This window comes from Antechinus flavipes, chromosome 4 (genome assembly GCF_016432865.1).
Source record: "Antechinus flavipes isolate AdamAnt ecotype Samford, QLD, Australia chromosome 4, AdamAnt_v2, whole genome shotgun sequence".
NCBI lineage: Eukaryota > Metazoa > Chordata > Mammalia > Dasyuromorphia > Dasyuridae > Antechinus > Antechinus flavipes.
In genome coordinates, this window is record NC_067401.1 from 357,880,530 (window position 1) to 357,902,055 (window position 21,526).

General features: G+C 33.7%; 1 protein-coding gene across 2 annotated transcripts in view; it reads right to left on the minus strand.

Moving 5' to 3' along the window:
• The window catches only part of RPS6KA2 (ribosomal protein S6 kinase A2), a 525,834-nt gene that overhangs the window by 73,450 nt on the left and 430,858 nt on the right, over nucleotides 1-21,526 (minus strand). For both annotated transcript variants that reach the window (XM_051998093.1, XM_051998094.1), the window contains one exon: nucleotides 6,607-6,671. In XM_051998093.1, the coding sequence (XP_051854053.1) occupies nucleotides 6,607-6,671 (65 nt within the window). The remainder of the gene's footprint in view (nucleotides 1-6,606; nucleotides 6,672-21,526) is intronic.

Sequence of the window (21,526 nt, forward strand, 5' to 3'; positions counted from 1 at the left end):
CTTAATACAGTTTAAATGTCTTATTCTATTATGTTTTCATTTGTCCATGTAGCTAAGAAACAGGATAAATGCATCTTGGTTGAATACATTTTTCCTAAATTTGCCCATTGGATTCCTTTAAACTTTTTCCTGTTACTGTTACAAGGTGTATTTGAATACTAGGAATCATACTTGGTTGACTCATCTGGCATTACACTTGGAGAGCTAGGGTAAGTGAGACAATGCAGGTGAGAGAAAGTCAATTTATGGATGATGGGATAAAGGAAGAGTGAGAAGATATGGATAAGGATACTCACTTAAGAAGCTCTGCTCTAGACCACTGGATTTCCAGATACCATGTCCAATGGGACAACCTACTCAGCTTTGGAATGCCCACCCTAGGGCTGGTACTCTCATACTTGAGCCAGCATTAGTCCAAAATCACATAGTTAAAAAGCCTACTCTATCTGGCGTCCCACCAACAATCTACATTCCACCCCTACTATTATCTTCTTCCACTTATATGTATATTACCCTTGTCTCCATTACAGTCTTTCCTCCAGGAACCACAATCAAATTGATAACTCCATTGCTACTAAAAAGAATATATCAATGAATTTTTTAAAAGATCATATTCACCAACTCTGATTTTCAAAGTAAAACATCCCTCCTATTTTCCTATTAGAAGGCAGAGTCCTTGAGATCTGGTCCTATCACACTTTTTTATTTGTGTCTCCCTCACTCATCCATCCGTCTGTCTGTCTGTCTGTCTACCTATCTATCTGTCTGTCTGTCTATCTATCTATCTATCTATCTATCTATCTATCTATCTGTCTGTCTGTCTGTCTGTCTGTCTGTCTGTCTGTCTGTCTGTCTGTCTATGTTTTTGCTGAGGCATTCCCAAATTATTTTCCCTGAGTCACACAACCAAGAAGTATTATGTGTTTGAGATCTGATTTGAACTTGGGCCCTCCTGACTTAGGGCTGGTGCTCTATCCACTGTGCCATCTAGTTGCCCCACTAATAATTCTTAGTAAAAAAAAATGAGCTGTCAAAGAAGAACAAACCTTACCACAGAAACATACTATGGGAACAGGGAAGATTAGAATTCATCTTCAGAGAAGGACACTGAAATAAAAAATCTTCCACTCTAAAGAGTAATGTGAAATGATTCCCTGCCTAGGGAGAATTTATTGAAGAACTCAAAAAAAGAATTTAAAAGTCAAATGAAAGACGTTGAGGAAAAATTAAAAAAAAAAAACAGCCATTCAAGAAAAACATGATGATTATGGAAAAGAAGTTATCTAATTAAAAAAGGTAATACAGAGTCTTTAAGATAAAAGTAACTCTTTGAAAATTAGAAATGGGTAAGGGAGAGACAGCGAAGCTATGAAATAACAAAACAGATTATAAAGAATGAAAAAATAGAACAGAATGTGAAATATAAGAAAAATGACAGATTTGGAGAACAGATCAAGAAGAGGAAATATAAGAATAATTGGACTGCCTAAAAAATTGTGACCAAAAAAAAAAGGATTTTGATAAATAATGCAAGAAATAATCCAGGAAAATTGTCCTGGAATGATAGAACATGAAGGGAAAATAGAAATAAAAAAAATCCATTGATCAACACCTCCAAGAGATCCTTTGTGGAAAACACACAGGAATATTATTGCCAAATTTTGAAACCAAAATTTTGCAAGAAACAAGGAAAAAACAACTCAAATAAGATGGAGCTAAATTAGAATTATATAAGCCTTATCAGCAGCTACAATAAAAAGACTGCAGATCCTGGAATCATATCTACCAACAATCAAAAAACTAGACCTGCAGCCAAAATGGTCATATCAAGCAAAAGTATATATAATATTGAATAAGAAAAAATGAGTATCTAATGAACTTGCAGATTTTTAGGACTTTCCATTAATCAAACCTGATCTTACTAGAAAATTTAACGTATAAGAGTCAATATCAAAACCAATTTCAAGGAACTCAACATAAAATGTTGGGTTTTTTTCTTTTTACATGGGAAATTTGTAGCATATGTTTAAGATTAACATCCACAATACAGCACCTCAAAAAAACATTGGGATAGAGGTAAGATAAAAAATTTGTCATACACATGAGGTGCAGAGGAAGAATTGACATAGAAGCATTAGAAGGGGGAGGAGGATTCTTTCATTTTCACATTGGGAATGGGTTAAATAGGAACATTACATATACAGCACCCCCAAAAATCTACAAAGAAATAGGGGGAAGGGATGGGTAGACAGGGAAGCAAAGGGTAAGGAAAGAAGACAAGGGAGGGATCCATGGGTGGGGAGAGGTTAAGCAAGGGAAGTTAGGATTAGAATTAAAGCAAAGGGTTAGCAGGATAGGAAAGATATGTGTGTGACTACGTGTAGGGATATGTGTGTAAGTGTATGTATGTGTATGTGTATACATGTATGTGTATATATATATATATACATACATGTATACATAAATATACCCCTTCTTAACTATAACTTGCTTGGGGGTGGGGAGGGATGAAAGGGGAAAAAGAATAAAATAAAAGTGTGCATCAAAGACAGAGAACATTTTACAAGGAAGTAAAGATGGACATTTGTGAATATAATTTCTTCTACTAAGATACATATTTCTTGAACTGGTATTTATTTTTATATATTTTGAATCCTGTGTGATATTCTGCTGGGCACATGACAGTGTTCTCTTTTGTTTCATTTTGTTTTGTATCTTTTTCTGTTTTTCTTTTTTCTTATTCTGTTTCTTTAAATAAAATAAATTAGGGGAAAAATGATTAGGAGTTTCTCAAAATGCACAAATAAATGTGAGACAATTCTGTACTCCAAAGATCTGTCTATATAGTACTTTCTAGATCCATAAAAAAAGTTCAAACCCTGAAACAGCTCCTCTTCCTCAAATCAATGTTAATCACCTAACACATTAGTATTGATGCTGGCTGATTGCATGCAAACTAATGCAAAATACCATGTACATGCTGCAGGAACACAATTAACCATCTCTGCAATAACAGGGACCTTTCCCCTTAACAATACAGAGATCACTGTTAAACATTTGCGCAAGACCAATGCTTATTTTGCTGTCCAAATTTACTTCCATCCTTGAGGGGTCTGCTGACAGCTTGACTGGCTGTTATTATAAAAGCATGGTAGAAAGAAGTCAGCCTCAGCATAAAGCACATACTGACCTGGGGGCTTTGGAATCCATGCTAACCCAGCCTTTCCTATAGCTTTCCAGGAAACAAAATAGTCTAATTGCTTTTGCAAAGTTTGCCTTCCTCAATTCCACCCACACTTGCCTACTCTGTCTTGAGACCCATCTTTGTCTTCTCTTTTTTTCTTCTGCTACTCCCCACAAGAAAACAGAAGCTCTAGTCCCGAGTATAATAACATTTATTTGTGAATGTCCCAAAAGCACGTGGTGAGAAAAGCCAAGTAATGGGATATTTTATGAGACAGAACATATTTATTCAGTGTCTTTTAGAAATTTTGTCCTATTTCCCCTGGGCCTTTACTGGTTGTGGAGTTTGAGTTTTAGCTTCTTTTTGCTAGTTACTACTCCCTGAATGTGACACTGGAGAAGTTATTTGCTTGCTTTTCTGCTAAATGGGAATAATGCACCTTGTATTACCAACTTCACAGGACTGTTTTGAGGGTTAAATGAGATAATGTATGTGTAATTACTATTTGTTTCTTTTATGGCATAGGAAGAGGTCTTTCCTGCTCTGTTTCCCTCTCCCCTTCCCTTCTCCAGCTTGTTAGTAACTTCCTGCTGAGGTAACCCTCCATCTATTCTCTCTCTCTCTATATATATATATCTTATTGGTACACTGTTGTTTGCATGTTGCCTTCCCAGTTAGATTGTAAACTCCTTTAAGTCAGAGACTATAACTTTTCTTTTTATTCTTAGTGCTTACAGTGTCTGGCATAATATAGGTGCTTAAATATTTGTTGACTCATTGATTGATATATTTCTCATAAATCTAAATCAGATTTTATTTTTAAAATAACATTTTCCCCCAGTTACAGATTAAAACATTTTAAAAACTTTTTTAATATTTAAGTTTCAAATTCAATTTTTTTCCTCTCTCCCTCTCCTCTACCTTCTCTGAGATGGTAAGCAAATAGATGTAGGTTATACATGTGCAATAATGTAAACATTTCCATATTAGTCTGAGACAGATTTTAAATTGATTGAGTTTGGGATTCTTTATAAGGTTTTAGTTTTAAATACTACTTACAAGTTCCTTACTTAAAGAGATATATTTCAAATATAATTTTAGTGAAAGACATGGTATACATCAAAACTGATATAACTAAGTCAGGAAAATAATTAACATTTTTTCAGATTGTCCTAAATGTCTTAGCTCAGTTTTAAGCTTTAATAGTTTAAAATGGCACTGAGACTTTTGGGACATCCTATATTATACTCTAGTGTAATATATATACACATGAGTGTTCATTCATTCTCTCTCTCTCTCTTTCTCTCTCTCTCTCTCTCTCGCTCTCTCTCTCTCTCTCTCTCTCTCTCCTCCCCCCCATATACACATAGTCTGAAGAACACAGAATAAACATATTCTTCCCATTTATTTATTTATTTCATATTGCTGTTGTTTTCCATAGAAATTATGTATATGATTTACACCCTTCTCCAAAAAATATTTTTTCAAATTTATCTTCTTGCAAAATGTAAATAATAGAATGCACTCAAAACTAAGGGTTTATAATATTCTTTCATAAGTTCTCATACTCTTTCAATTTAAATCCTACTATTTAGCTCAGAAAGGGGAGAAAGTGAAAAACAAATTATAAATAAAAAAGATGGTGGCCATAGTCATAGATGTTAATTTCAGGGCTGAATTTTTTCTGAAATGTTGAAAAATCTTACAGTGTCAGAGCTTGAAGGTCCCTTAGAGATTATTTGGTGCATCCATTTAGTTTTTCAGATGAGCAAGATGAATCTCAGAAAGATGAAACGATTTGCTCCAGATCAACAGCTAGTATTAGAATTGAAATGCCCAAATTTCTGATCCATTAACTCTTAAGGAGCTAAGTAAGAAGTTGAGCTTGGGGAGACAACACATGGCCATATGGGTATATGCCTGATAGAAACAAGGAGACTTTAGAAGGAAATCTCTGGCAATTTGAGTTGAGTCTTATAGGAAACCATGAATTTTGAAAACTAGAAGTAAGGAAACAGTGTATTTCAAGTAAAGGAAAAAGGCAATGTAAAAAGCATGGAGGTAGAAAACAGGACATTATATATAAAAATCGCTTCCTTCAGCAAAATTGCTACCTTTTAAGTATGAATATTAACTTCTTTCAGGTCCTACTCCCAATGTTAACCTAAACCATGCTATTTTTCATGGTTTCTTGCATGGATAATAAAAGGATAATTAAAAAAACCTCTGTTTTTGTTCACAGTGCTTCCTTTCCCTATTTTCATCCATTACTGCCTATTCACAACCTGCCTATCTTTCAAGCTTAGCTCTCATGGCAATACCTTGATGAAATTTCTCTAATCCCTCCAGCCAGAGGTCATCACTACCATATTAATGTGTATCAAGAGGGAAAAAAGGGAGGGGTACTTCCACATAGAGTATGTGAAATTATAGGCTTTTTAGTTTTATAATCATTCTGCTTCACTTTAATCAAACACATCTTTCTATATTCATTTCTGTCACATGTAGAAGAGAATTCAAAGACTATTAAAACAATTCTCATTATACCAAATGAAAACATATTGTAAAATCTGATAATGTTGTGACTCATATTACCAAAAATTAGTATGTGATCTTTTTTATTTGGCTTCTACTAAAGAATTCTGAGATTATGGAATAATTTGGCTGTATAAACAGCATTTGTACACAAGAAAATCTCTTTACTTGCATTCATAAGGTCAGGGTTTCCTCCCCCCATGTATAGAATCATAGAATCTCAGAAGTGAAAGGATGTTGGAGGATATCTCAGAGGATAACCTCTGGGATGGCCTTGGGTAAAATTGTGAAATAGAAATTTCTCAGTAGGTTTTCATGTCTATCCATCATTATCATCTTTTAGGTACCAAAATTTGCCATGGTCTTATCCCCTAACGCTTATCAAAGTCTTCTCTCAAGAAAGGACATGATATTGGTCATTTATGCTTCAACATGTGCCAGTGTGACATCTCCTGATGGGATGTTCATTTTAGAGCACATTTGTGAGTGTAGAATATCCTGTTAAAGAAATTTTTTCTCTCTAGAGCAAATCGGTCCTAAAGACTTTTCCCAGTACTTCTGAAATAATTTCTACTTTACTTTCCAGTATGTGTACCATATCCAAGCCCAGAAAGAAAATCCTGAAACAAGCCCCAGCATTATCTGACTTTTTGACATAAGTCCTATTTCACCTAATGTCATTAATTGGATCCACTAAATTTTACAACAGAATTTCAGAGATTTACAGTGGGGGTTACCTATAAGGTTATTTGCAAACTGATGTTGGTTGGTGTAACCTTATTTGGAATACACATGAATTTGTATTGTGTCTAGGTCCAATTTCCATTTGCTTTTCATTATATTCATATAGTTAGTATAGTCTGAGGAATGTCCAATATACAACTTACATTCCAATCTATGGTAACAAAGAAAGGATGACGCTTAATTTCTTCTACTCCATCAAGGCCAGCACCTGCAAACAATAAAGCAAAGATTGAACATTGCAGCAAAAACAGAATGGTGTTTTCTTTCTGATAACTAGAAATGTGGCAATCAGACGGTTTCAAAAAAAAAAGGGTGCTTTATATAAGATGCTCTGTTTTGTATAATCGGAGTTCTTGCTCCCAGATGCACACCTTTATCAATTTTATGTTTTGCTTCTGAGGAAATTTGAACAGATGGGTGAAAAAATCTAGGCTGGCCAGTCATTCTGAAGAGATTTGCATTTTTAATTTTTGCAAGAGAATCTCAAAATGAGAGGGAATACTGCCAACGAAAATGTAACAAAAGCGGAGAGGTTACCTTGAAAATTGTATCAAGTGCATGAAAACTATCAAGTTCAAAATGGGATTTTTTTTTTGTCTTTGTTGTTTAGTCACAACTCTTCATTACCAAATTTGGGGTTTTCTTGGCAAAGATAATGAAGTTATTTGCCATTTTCTTTTCCAACTCATTTTATAGATGATGAGGAAATTGAGGCAAACAGGGTTAAGTGACTTGCTCAGGGTCACACAACTATTCCTATTTGATGTCAGATTTGAACTCAGGAGGATGAATCTTCCTGATTTTAAGGTTTAGCATTCTATCCATTGTGCTACCTTCAACTAAATCTTATATTACATTGTCTCATGATCTTCTCCAATTATAATGTGGGCTCCTTTACGGCAAGGGCTATTCTTGCTTCTACTTTTATTTCTAGTGCTTGGCACAGTGCCTGGCACATAATGAGAACTTAATATATCTTAAAACATTTATTGATTGAACCATTTATTTTTTAAAACCTTATCTTATTAATATGGTTTACTATTTTAAACTTCTTGAGATTTTTTTGGAGGGATCTTGTCTCTGTCAATCAATATGTTAGCTATATCTCCTCACTTCATTTCAATTGTGAGTTTAATATTGTCTACATCTCCATCCAAGTCATTGATAAAAACATTCAAAGAACAGGACCAAGGACAGATCCCAGGAAAACTACTAGAAACCGGCTTTGAAGCTGACATCAAGCTATCAATCACTACTGATTTGGTGTCTAATCAACCCATTAATTCTAAATCCAACTAATTATACTATTATCATGTCTTTACATTCCTCCATCATTTTTATGAGGTTATCATGAAAAAACTAATCAAATGCTTTGTCAGAATTCTGGTATACTATATGTATGGTGTATACCTTGTCTTCCAGGTTAATAACTTTGTCAGGAAAGGAAATGAAGATAATCTGGCATACCTTATTCTTGATTATTCCCTTTAGAGATCATTGGTTTTCTTTCCAAATACTTATAATTAATCCTTTTGAAAATTAAAAAAATGATTTTGTCAGAATAGAAGGGCAGCTCATCAGTTTATGGTCTGAAGAATTTGCTCCTTCCTTCTTTTTTTTTAATTGGGATATTTGCCTAATTTCCTGTCTTGTGGAACCTTTAATTTTCACCATGATTTTTCAATGATCTTCAACATAGATTTGTTTATAATTTGTATCATTTTTTCAGGACCTTGGAATATATTTCACACAGAACTGGTAGTTAGAACTTATTGCTGCTAGGTGTTTTCACTTTCCTCACTTAATCTAACTGTTGACTTTCTGTTAATTAGTTGGGATTACTGGTACTTCTGATAAGTGTCTTCTATCCATCAGCCTTATTTGTTTATTAATTTCTCTCTTCACTTTTTGTTAAAAGCTCTAGATTTGCAAGTTTTCAAATAAAGATATTTTTACTGGACTTTGTTCAGTCAGGTTGGAGAAATCTTGAATATTCTCTGTCATATCATGAATCAATGCCTTTGGGAAATATTTATATAGAAAACTAATAGACTCAGAGTACAGACTGAACCATACTTTTTTTTTCTTACTTATTTTTTTTCAGAACTTGGCTAATGCAGAAATTTGTCTTGCATGGCTTTCTATTTGCAATGGACTTTTTATCTCTTCCCTACTCAATGAGTAAAGAGGGTATGTGAAAGAAGGGAATATAAAACTGCAAATAAAAAATAAAACTGAACTTAAAAAAAAACCTTATATTTCTATTTTTTTATCATCGACAAAGAACCATTTTGATCCATTTCAGCAAGAAGTAGCCAGCAGCTATGACTCATTTCTTTTTCTGCTGACCTTTAAGAGATGACATCTCTTCTGACTCTTTCCTCATCACCCTTCCTCAGACTATAAAAAGGTGCTTCTCCTGCATTGTCCAGCTTTATGCCCTATGGATACAAGCTCAAACTATTATATTAGAAGCATTTGAAGTTCTTTCTCCTTTTAATTTTCCTGTGTTATATCTGCCATTTACCAATGGCAAAAATTACCGATACTGGCTTGACAATTATATCCATCAGTTCTTTTAGCACATTGGGCTCTATGTGTAGAAACCCGAACTCACTGATAGAACTCTCATTGATTAGGTCACATAGGATTAATGACTCAAATATATGTGTATTCTTTAGTCATGATAAACCAGATTAATAATAAGAGCTAGCACTTATAAAGTATTTTAATGTTTAAATGTAATTTATGGCTAAATCATTTGATCCTCACAACAATCTTATAAGGTAGGCTCTATTTTTACCTCCATTTTATAAAGAGGAAAGAGTCACAGGGAAGTCAAGTGATTTGCTAGTTAAGGTCATAGACAGTATTCTAACTCAGTTCATCAGGCACCAAGTCCTGGGTTTGAAATTAATCTTTAGTTGATTGGCTAAAAATGCTAGAGCTTCCTTTCCCCAGTAAATTATTTTCTTTTCAATTCTGTCTTGAGGATTCCAATTCTTATCTTTGAACAAAATAATATGTGATAAAATAGTCTTTTGTACATACTTTCTTTTGATAATTAAACTTAGCATGTTTAACCAGTGGCAATGAACAGAATTCTGGGCTGAAAGAGGGCATCAAATAACAGGTATGCTTTTCTCAAGACTAATATTGATTTGCTATGTGATTATAATCAGATATTATCACTCACTGAGGCAATCAATCTTGGTCAATTCAAAGTGGATATTATTACCTGTAATCTATTTATATTACATATAAGCTATGAGATAACAATTGAGGTCTCAGGGGAAAAAAAGTAAAACAAAACAAGATTTTCACATCTTATCATTTGCCACATGCATTTACAAATATTTAATTTCATTTATAGTTGCAGATATTTAATTTTTGGGATTTGGGATAATGTGCTGACAAAGACCCTAAGGATAAGGAGTAGATCTGTGATTTAATTGTTATAAAGGATTTCTGGATAAGGAAAACTCCCTTTATGAATGCAGATTAATATTTTCTTTCCAACTTATGGTTTTAAAGAGTTGCCTAGGGCACTAATAGGGTGAATGATTTGTACAGGATCACACAGCCAATATTTATTGGAAACAAGAGTTGAATTCAAGCTCCAAGCCCAGCCTAACATGAATTACACCATCTTGTCCTTCAAAAAAGTCTAAAGAGCATCACATGTAGGTGTTGTTTATTATATTTCTGTTTATCATTGTTTAATCACTTCCACTTTAATCCCTTATGCTATATTGTTTCCTTTAAAGTCACATTTTAAAGTCATATCATAAAAACTATGACATAATTATAAACATAAATTAGCCAGAACTCTACTTTTATTTCAGTTTTTATCTTTTATTAAATGCTATGATGGCTCTTTGGGGAATCTTTAAATAAATTATTTCAGCAAGTATATCATAAAGTTTTAATTTCTATTGCCCCAAGGATGCATATATGGCATTAAAAATACAATGTTATTACTCTATGGGATTCCCATGTACTGAGTAAGCGGTTCCCAAAGTCTCTTGATAGCATCCTATAATAAAATATTCATTGTCTCATCTTCCTGTCTATAACTGGCTTTGAGAGGTGTTTTGTCTGTCTTTGAAATTTTCAAATAAGGATGTTTTTATCTTTTTAAAATCAGAATTCTTTCCTAATTCTATTAATGTCATGTTTTTTAAAATTAAAAACATTCTTTGTTTGTGCCTAAATTTCCTATTATCCTACAAATTTCACTTTATGGTCATAATTTTTAGTTATTTGTTGTAATCACAGTTAGGGAACCATTCACATTTAATATGGGAAATGAGTTGGATTGTCTTATAATTGTATCTAGTAATTGTATAGATAATTAAAAAAAATTTTAGAGTCCCCTTTGATCTCTATTCTTTTTTCATGTATATTTAATAGTCAAGTCTTTCTGGTACTCATATGCCAACTATAATTCTACATTCATTCATTTGTTCATTATGGATGAAATACTTGCTATATGAAATATACTATAATAGGCACTGGAGATCTATACAATGTAGACAAAACATGGTCTCTGACTTTACAGATTGGAGATAAATCATGCACAGGACAAATATAAACTTATTTTTGTGCAGAGTAGATCCAAGGATTTTGGATTTTATTAGATCCTCATGTTTACTTTGGGGTGAGATGGCCTTTTCGTGAGTCATATTTCATAAAGTAAACCCTCAAAGCCATTTTTGGTTTATTTCTAGGCCTGACCTCATATTAGGGGCAGCACGACTATTCTTTACCAATTAGCCCAAAGTTAATTTCTACTAGTGTTAATATATGACCTAATTTTCAGGTCAAGATATTTTGGTATCATTATATATTAATCACATAGCTAAAATGAAGGCTGAAAAGATAAACTTTGGAAGGAAAATACACACACACACACACACACACACACACACACAGAAACCCTCTGATAACTGGGGGGAGTGCTGCACTCACACAGGTGTTCTTTGAATGACAATTTGATTGAATATTTAAAGGAAGCTTGTTTAGCTGTAGTATTTTTGTATTCATCAGCACATTTAATCTTTGCTTCAGGTTCTCTAGGGACACTTCCAATTCCTCAGGAATATCTGCTTCAGTTATTCTAATAAAAGTTACAGATGCTCATTGGCAATTAAGAAGAGTTATTAGATTTTAATAAAAGATGCTAGCAAGTGGGTATCTTTTTCTATTTTAATCAAACTCCTGTTTGTGGGGAAAAAAAGGCCAAAAATGATAGATTTATTATCAATTGATATAAATACTGCCACTTAAGTCCAACTAATGAATAATTTGTAATTTTTTGTCCTTTTAAAAATGATCACAGATAATTCTATCACAAGAAGAAGCACTGAACTATGCTAACCTTTTAAATTTACCAAGCACAGAAAACTTTTTGCAATAAATTTGTTGCTTGTTTTTCATATAATTATTTTGCTCATTTAGCAATCTCTCAGTCTTGTCTACAGTGTGACTGAGTCATACTTTATTTTTAGACCCAACTATCTTGGTAATTGTGATTTTTTTATGAGGAATATAGAATAAAAGGAGAAAGGAAAGCACTTAATAAGTGCCTACTATGTGCCAGGTATTGTGCTATGTTTTACAAACATTCCATTCGGCCTACACAATCTTGGGAAATGGATGATATTATTATTCCCATTTTTCAGTTGTGGAAACTGAGACACAGGAGTTAAATGATCTGCCCAGAACAGCACAATTAGTGAGTATGAACTGAAGTCTTCCTGACTCCAGGTCCAGTGCTATATCTATTGCTACTTAGCTGCTTCTAATAGATCTTTAAGTTCTTTGATTTCAAACTGGTACAAAAACAGAGACAACCTCTGCAAAGAATAAGTAGTCTGTTACCTACATGATATGATGTAAGATCTGTCAATAGGAAACCAATAAATATTTATTGAGTTCTTCCTATGTACCAGGAACTATGCTATCTATAAGCTTTTTTTTATTAAAGCTTTTTATTTACAAAGCATCTGCATGGGTAATTTTTCAACACTGACTCTTGCAAAACTTTCTATTCCAAATTCTTCCCTCCTTCCCTCCACCTCCTCCCCTAGATGGCAGGTAGTCCGAATTCATGTTAAATATGTTAAAATATATATTAAATCCAAAATATATATTTACATACATATTTATACAGTTATCTTGCTGCACAAGAAAAATCAGATTTAGAAAGAAAAAAAACCTGAGAAGGAAACAAAACGCATGCAAACAACAACAGAAAGCGTGAAAATGCTATGTTGTGGTCCATACTCAATTCCCTATGTGTAAGTTATTTAAAGAAAGATTACACAAAGTTCCTGCTCTAAGGGTGCTCATGTTCTCTTTGAGGAGATAAAATACAAATAACTATGTACATAGAGGTTTATATATTATAAATGGAAGAAAATCTCAGTGGAAAGGCAATAGCAGACAAGGGTAAGATGGAGAAGGGCTAGGAAAGATCTCTGTAAAATATGGGATTTATGCTGGGTTTTGAAAGATGCCAGGGAAGACAGGAAGCAGAAGTAAAGGGAGAGAAGATTTTAGGCATTATAGACAGCCAGTGAAAAGTCATCAAAATCAGGAAATGGAGTTGTTACATTTGAGGGATAGAAAGTAGATCAGCAAGGATGGACAGAAGCAGCTACACCCAAAGAAAGAACACTGGGAAATGAATATAAACTGCTTGCATTTTTGTTTTTCTTCCCGGGTTATTTCTACCTTCTGAATCCAATTCTCCCTGTGCAACAAGAGAACTGTTCAGTTCTGCACACATATATTGTATCTAGGATACACTGTGACATATTTAACATGTAAAGGATTGCTTGCCGTCTGGGGGAGGGGATGGAGGGAGGGAGGGGAAAAATCGGAACAGAAGTGAGTGCAAGGGATAATGCTGTAAAAAATTACCCTGGCATGAGTTCTATCAATAAAAAGTTTTAAAAAAGAAAGAAAGTAGATCAGGATAGCTGGATCATGGACAGTATGGGATAAGAAGACTGAAAGGACAGGGAGGGATCAGTTTGTAAAAAGTGTTTAATGCCAGACAGAACATTTTATTGTATTTGAGACTGTAGGGAATAATAAGTTACTATGGTTCGTTGAGTGGTGAAGATGGGATAACCTGGTCAGATGTATGCATTGGGAAAATCATTTTGGAAGCTGACTGGAGGATTGATTAGCGTGGGGGAAGGACTTGAGACAAATAAGAAAACTATTTAAATAATCTAAGGGTGAGGTGATAAAGGCCTGTGTCAGAATGGTATATGGATGAAGATGTTTCCACGCCAGAAGGCAAGGGTGGTGACAAGAAATTAACAGAATTGAATGATGTTGCTGGGGGCATGTTGGGAACCAAGATTAAAGTTCGAAATTCATTATGTCTTCTCTGTATATCCTTCAATCGTTTTTGGAGCTTAGTATAGTCTTCATATGGCACATTTTGTCTATTTAAAACCTGATTTTCTATTTCCAATTCTTCATTTTTTGCTTCCAGAAGTTCTACTTTTTCTTGTAGTTTCTTCATTTTGTTTTCATAAAGGGATTTTCTCTTTTTCTGAGCAAGTGCAGCTCGCTGCAGTTTCTCTTTGGCCTGGCTATATTTCTCTTCTTTTTCTTTGATGCACTCTTGGAGATTATGCTTCTCTTCCAACCATTCTATTCGCTTCCCTTCCAAGGAATTTTCAGCCTCTAGCTGAGTCTTTTCTGCCTGAGTCCGTGCACTCCGGTATTCCTGTTTCAGCATCTCCACCATCTCCTTTAGTGACCGGTTAGAATCCACCAATTCAGTCTCTGACTGTGTGAGGGAGGTCACTTGGATCTGTAAATTACTGATTTGCTGTTTAAGATCAGCATTTTCAGTTTTTTCTTTTTCTACATTCTCATTAGCAATAATCTGCTGCTGAAGCTTCGTTCTAATACTTTGCAGCTCCCTTTTGGTTGACTCTTCCGCCATCTGTGAAGCCCGCAATTTCTCTAGACATGACAAAACTTGGGCACAGAGTGGGTAAATGTAGAAAGTGCAAGAGAGGAATCTAGAATGATACTGAGTGATGAGGAGGATGGTGGTTTCTCAATAGTAATAGGAAATTTGAGAAAAGGGGACAGTTTTGGAGGAAAAATAATTTCAGTTTTGGAGACACTGAGTTTGAGATACCTTCAGGATATCCAATTCAAGATGTCCAGATGGCAGTTGATAATGAAGGACTAGAGACCAGGAGAGAGATTAAGGCTGGACATATCAACATGAGAATCATCCACATGGAAGTGACCATTGAACCCAAGGGAGCTTAATGAAATCATTAAGGGAGATAGTATGGAGGGAGAAGGAAAAAGGGCCCAGGAGAGAGCCTTTAGAACACTTATGATTAATGGACATGTCATGGAAGATCCACCAAGAAGACCACAGTTGGACAGGTAAGAGTAAAATGAGGAGAGATCAGTGTAATGAAAACCTGGAGAAAAGAGGAGTTCTAGTAAAAAGACAGAGAGTGATCAACAATGTCAAATGTTGTAGAAAATAGGTCAGGAAGGATGAGAATTCAGTTACTGTGGAAAGAATTAGAAATGGCCTTCTGTCCCCCCCCCCAAAAAAAAAAACACAACACACCACAAAATGAAAAAAATAAAACAAAACAACCCCCCTAAAACTAAACTGGTTTTCTGTATCTCTTTAAATTCCACTATTATAGATTCGTTCCTTTAGGCTCTGCAACACTTGGAGAGATAGAGTGGAAAAGATACTGAATTAAGAATTTTGGAGAGAGAATTCTAATTCAATTCTCTCACTACTAAAAATAGCTCATACACATAGAGGAATTTATGTTACAAAGCAACATAAGTACATTATCTCATTTGATCCTCACGACAACTCTCTGAGGTAATTCAGATATAATTATTTTATAGATTAAGAAAGTAGAAGATGTTAAGTGGTTTGTGCAAAGTCACACAGCTAATAAATAAGACTGAATCCAAGTTCCTTCACTCCAAATTCAGCATGATTTTTTCACTGTATAATAGCAACTTTTTTCCCCTTTTCCTCCCCCAACCTCCCCAATCATCACAGCTACCAAGTTCATTTAAAAAGGAATTGGGGGGAGGGCAGAATAAACATGAGCCATTCTTAACAGTTTAGCCACAGGGCTATGAGATATGTAAGTGAACAAATAATTGACTGAGAGTAGGTAACAAAATTTGTACTTTTCCCAGGAAGTTAACTAATCCCTCAAAGAAGCAAAGCAGGAAAAATATCAGCTTCAAATATATTCAATGTAGGATTTTGGAAACACCACTTACCATATAACTGATTCACTACTTATATTGAATTTGGTGTGCAAATCCCATAACATTCTTTGCTAAGAAGAATTTTATTAACCAGATTCTAGCTACTCCGGGTATTTGAATTTGAGAAAATTTCATTTCTTTTTTTAAAGGCTTATAATTTAGCCAGTTGTCCCCAGTTTATTTAAATTACTTAGATTTTATTGTATTTCAGTCTCCTAGATTCTCAGTGCAATAATCTGGTCAATTGCAGAAATTTGTTTCTGCTCATTTATCTTATTTCCTTTGGGAATTTATTAACTTCCAAAGCATGTGGCTACACATGTATCATGCTGAAAAAGATGAATAAACAAGAGGCTATACAGATTTCCTCCTCCTCACCCATGCCCACTGAATTGCTTTCTTTGCACTTATCCTCCACATACAATCTCAGTTTGTACTTTATACATTCCCTTGGGATGTATCATTTCACAATCATTTCAATGTTTGAATATCAGCAACTTTTCATGCTTGCTAAATATTTGGTCCAGGAAGTCATTGTCCCTATTAAGCAATGATGGGGAAAACTACCTGCAAAAAGGGAAAAAATGTCCGAATCAAGGCCTGGTGAGTGAGCTGGAGCATTTCTAAACTATTCTACACAAAAAAGGTCAAGAGTGTGACAGAAGAATCATAGAAAGAAAAAACAGCTTTCTTGGCTGTTCCTTTTCTTCTGACTCACTCATTTCTTTAGAAGAGATGGTGTCCTCTTAAACCAAAGAGAGACAACGAAGAGATCAGAGCACATTGATTTTTCTTAATAAAAGAAATGTGAACTGAATTTTTTTCTTCAACCATTAGCTAGTTTAATAAGTAAAGCTGAGTTCTGGATAGCTCATGGAAGGGGCTCCCTGAGGATGACTGAATCAAGATGATTTGTCTTCTCTAACAGATTTTAGTAAGGAGGCATTTCTTTCATTTCTTCTTTCCTTCTTTGGAAGAGGGAGAAGGCTATATATCTTCTTTCCTTCTCATTGTTAAATTTCCAGCAGCATCTTTTAGTGTTCTGGTTGGCTACCCTCATATATTTTTGTCAGGGATGAGGATATTTATAAAACTATGGTAAATAGGACCTTTTCCATTTTTCTTCCTCCTAGTAATTATCTCAGTAGAGAGGATGAAAAGTTTAAGAATGCCTGGTTAACATCCCTCAAAATGGTGGGTCTTTTATTACAAGCATAAAGGCTTGCTGTAATTGTGTCTATTGTCATTTTCCTCTATTCCCTATTTTACAACCAAACAGCAGGAAAAAGTGATGTGTATCCACTTTCAGGAAACAAAGAGGCTGGGTTGGAGAGTCAGGAAGAAATTTCTATTATTAAAATCCTAGAAATGTTTATAGAGATCCACTCTCATACTTCCCAGTCAAGAGATTTCCATATAGCTAAATGAGAGTGGAAGGGAATGGAGAAAAACCAATACTACAGTCTTAATTTTGCTTCCGTATCCCCACTGCTTATCCAAATGTCTAGCACATCACAGATGCTTAATAGAGAATCACTCTATTATAGATTTATAATGTAGATTTTTATTTTTTAGATTTTTTCCTTGTCTTAAGATCCTTCCCTCTCTTAAAAATTATTTTACTCTATAACTAATTAGCATTTATGTTGAAAATGGGTGAGTATACAATGTTAATAGTAGTCTGAATAATAAATCTTTTTTTAAAATGTATGTAATAAAATAAGTTTGCTAGGTATCACAGCAGATAGGGTATGGAGTCAGGAAGACTCATCTTCCTAAATTCAAATCTGATCTTGATACTTATTAGTTGTATTTCCCTGGACAAATCACTTAATCCCCTTTGCTTCTGTTTCCTCATCTATAAAATAAGCTGGAGAAGGAAATGGCAGACTACTTCAGTATCTTTGCAAAGAAAACCCCAAATGTGGTTATGAAGGATCAGACATGAAAAAAAGTAAGTTTAACACAGAAATGTAGAAGTATAGTCTCATTTTATGAAAATGTTAATTATTTTTTCATGGAAATCAAATTAAATAATGGTTCTATCAATCACCTCTACTGAAGAGAAAAAGAAATGTTTAAATAATATTTCAGTCTCATGGTTTCTAGATCATAGGATCACAGATTTTATGCTAGAAGGGACCCAATAACTTACTAATTTTATGTATGGAGAAGCTGTTACATAGATAGTAAGCAGAAAAGCTGGGATTTGAACCCAAGTTTTCTGACCCACAATTTAGTTTGTTTTCATTCAGGTGAGAATAACATATTAATTTAAAGACTAAGATTATATATATATATATATATATATATATATATATATATATATATATATATATATATATATATAATCTTCTTTCTTGAAGTATTTACATTCCTAATGGTTTCCATTTTTATTACAATACAAAAGATTTGCTGACACTCCTGAAGAATAGTGAACTCAAATGATAGCAAAAAGATAGCAGGAGCCAATTAGTTAAAAGAGTTATAGAGTAACATTTTGGCACAATTTCTTCAGCCTGGAGTTAGATTTATATTATAAACTTTACACTGGAGATGAAAAAAAAATCAAGCTTCAGCTTCATGACATTTCATTTTTCAAGCTCCCCAACTTAAATAAGGGCAAATAAAACTGCTTTAGTCATCAAAAATACAAAAATAGTTTCTGGGAAATTTCACAGGCAGGATGAAGCAGTTGTTAGAAGAGTCCTTGAAGCATCATATTTCAATTCCTGACATACACTGAGAAAATCTGAATGCTGAGGTTTATGGGTTCAAAGACTGGAATAAAATTAAGCATGTAGCTTTAATGTTTGCCTTTGAATCAAGGTTCTTATGCCTGACATCTTAACTAAAGATGAAGATTATGTCATTTTTGAAACCACAGTGACAGATTTAAAAATTCTTGTAAGACTGTGGAACATTTGGCTTGAATTCTTTTAATGGAGTTATAAAAAGAAATTATATATACACTTGTCTTAATTCAAAATGTGTCTGTGTATGTGAACACTAGGTTTTACAACTCCAATACTTTCCTTTTTTTAAAACTATTTTTAGAAACTACCACCACAATTCAAGTAGAAAATTCTACTTTAGTGAGTCTTCCCAGTCCAGAGGTAAAGATGCTCCAACTAGTTAAGAGAAAAGAATATTGAAATCCAATCTCATGTTAGTTTCTAGGACTTTAAAATCCAGAGGCCTCAAAGCTCACGACAGTATAAGCCACTGCCTGAATTTTAGGATGGGTTTGCCAGATTACTTTAGAAGACTTCTATTGTCGGTAGAAAGACAGGAAGAGAAGATGTACCCCAACTCTTTTGGCTCAAGCTATGGAAAAGGTTGAAAGGAAAATCAAAAGAAGATAAACTAGAAAGTGTTTTCCTTAATCCTTGGAAATCCTGATCAATTGACACTGACACTAACAAAAAAATCTATGATAGAGCTGTTCCTAAATACAATCTTTGTTCTTTGGGATTCTGATTGCTCACTGGATCATTCTGCCTATACATATAGTTGACAATCTATCTTTCCTGAGAAACACGAATCTTCATTTTTTTTCCTGACTAAAGTAAAGATGGTACTTTGTAATAATAATAATATGTTTAATAACATCATTTATAAAACACTTACTATGTGCCAGGCCCTAGGTTAAGCACTTTATAATTATTATCTCAGTTGATCCTGTAGGAGGTAGGTGGTTTTTTTTAATCACCATTTTAGAGATGAGGAAACTGAAACAAATTGAAATTAACTGATATGCTTAGGACCACACAGCTATTTAGATATCTGAAACCATATTTGAAGTCTTTTTAATTCCAGGCCTAGAATTCTATCTATAAAGCCCTATTTTAAAATTCTACTTTAATTTATGATTGTTTCATACTCAAGGAAGATGGAGCTTTTAACGTCAGGAGCTTTTTAATATTTCTCCATTCTGTCAGGTTAATCTGATCCCAAGATCTTTAGGGGTCTTTATTTAGTTTTATTTTTAAAGTTTATTTATTTATTTTGATACACATTGCTTTACAAATCATGTTGGGAGAGAAAAATAACAACAAAAGGGAAAAACCATGGAGAGGGGAAAAAAACAGACAAAAGAAGTGAACATAAGTTGATTTATATTCAATTTCCATAGTTTTTTTTTTAATGGATGCAGATGGCATTTTCTGTCCAAAACCTATTGGAATTGCTATGGATCACTAAATAGTGGTCTTTATTTTTAAATTTGCTTTATTTTTATATCACTGTCATTTCCAAATATTTTACTCCCTTCTCTACAAACAAGCTTTATAAGAAAGAATATTTAAAAAAAAAGAGTGGGGGAAAAGCAATTCTGTAAAACTCACCAAGTCACAACAGATCATTAGCATGGCAGGTGCTATAGTGACTAGTAAATAGAAAGATTTTTAATCCAACAGACTTGCTTTTCAATCTCAACTCTAATGCTTCATCAAAACCCATGATTCATTGGTCTAGAACTGAAAGGGCACTCAGAACTAGTCTAACTTCATTTTAGAGATGAGATTACAATTTGAACTTACTCTGACTTCAATATTCTGAACTATATAACAGTGCAATTATTGGCAAGACATTTAACCTCTCTGTGGCTCAATTTTCTCTAATGTAAAATGGAGATTTTTTTGGTGCTATTTATATTTTAAAATTGTAAGGATCAAATGAAATAATATATGTAAAGAATTTTAGAAATATGTATTGTTAAATAAATGTCAGATATTGATAACATGGAGAGAGTGTATCATAGTAGACTTCATACCTGGGAAGACTGCAGTTTTAATTCGATGTCTGTTACTTATTAGCTGTGCAATCACAGGCAAATCACTCTCTCTGATTTTGAGTTTTCTTATATGTAAATGGGAGAAACAATAGGTAAGTATACCTAGCTCAATCACTGGGTACTAGACCTGGGATTTCATTAATATAGTCAGGTTAGGAAATTCTCCCTACCAATTCCAGTTGACACTTTCTCTGCAATTTAAGAGTCACAGAGAGTTAACTAGAATTCTAGGGGTGGGTAGAGGGTGATTAAATTCTTGCCTTGGGTCATAAACCTATTTGTATCAGAGGCAAAACTGGAACCCAGGTCTTTGATGCTATTTTTTTTTTAACAACTAAGCTAGGTTACCTCTCATTAATCTTTAATCTTTAAGCACAACATCAGTATCAGCTTTAATTACTGTTTACTGTCTTTTTTTTCCTCCTTTCCTTGTCCTACTACATCTTAATAACAAGACACTGGAAAATCCATTTATTTCTGGAAATACATGGGAAAAGAAAAGAAGATTTAGTTAATCTCTTAGTGGAAGTATACATTTTTTTTAATGGGCTTTGAAAGAAGAAGAAGCCCTGAGTTTTTAGAAGAACCAAGTACTTAAGTACTAAATTTTGGTGTTTACAAGATTTTAGGTTTTGTGGTTATTGTTTGAAAGCACAATAGTAGAAAAATAAAAATTTGAGTTTCCCTTAAGCTGCAATGAATGAACAGTATGATGCTTCTCATTTTACAGATGGATAATTCACAGCTTGGAATGCTTGGCTTTGATTGTGTTGTGAGACAGAAAATGTATAAGAATTAAATTAGAATACTTCACACATAGACAATCAAATTCTTTTTCTTTTCTTTAAAATCCAGTTATTTAACGAATGAGGAGGAAATGAAAGTTAATCCTTAAATATGTAGGATATCAGCATAAGTCCTGACATCCCTGAAAAATCCAATGTTCAAACAAAAAATAATGAACAAAA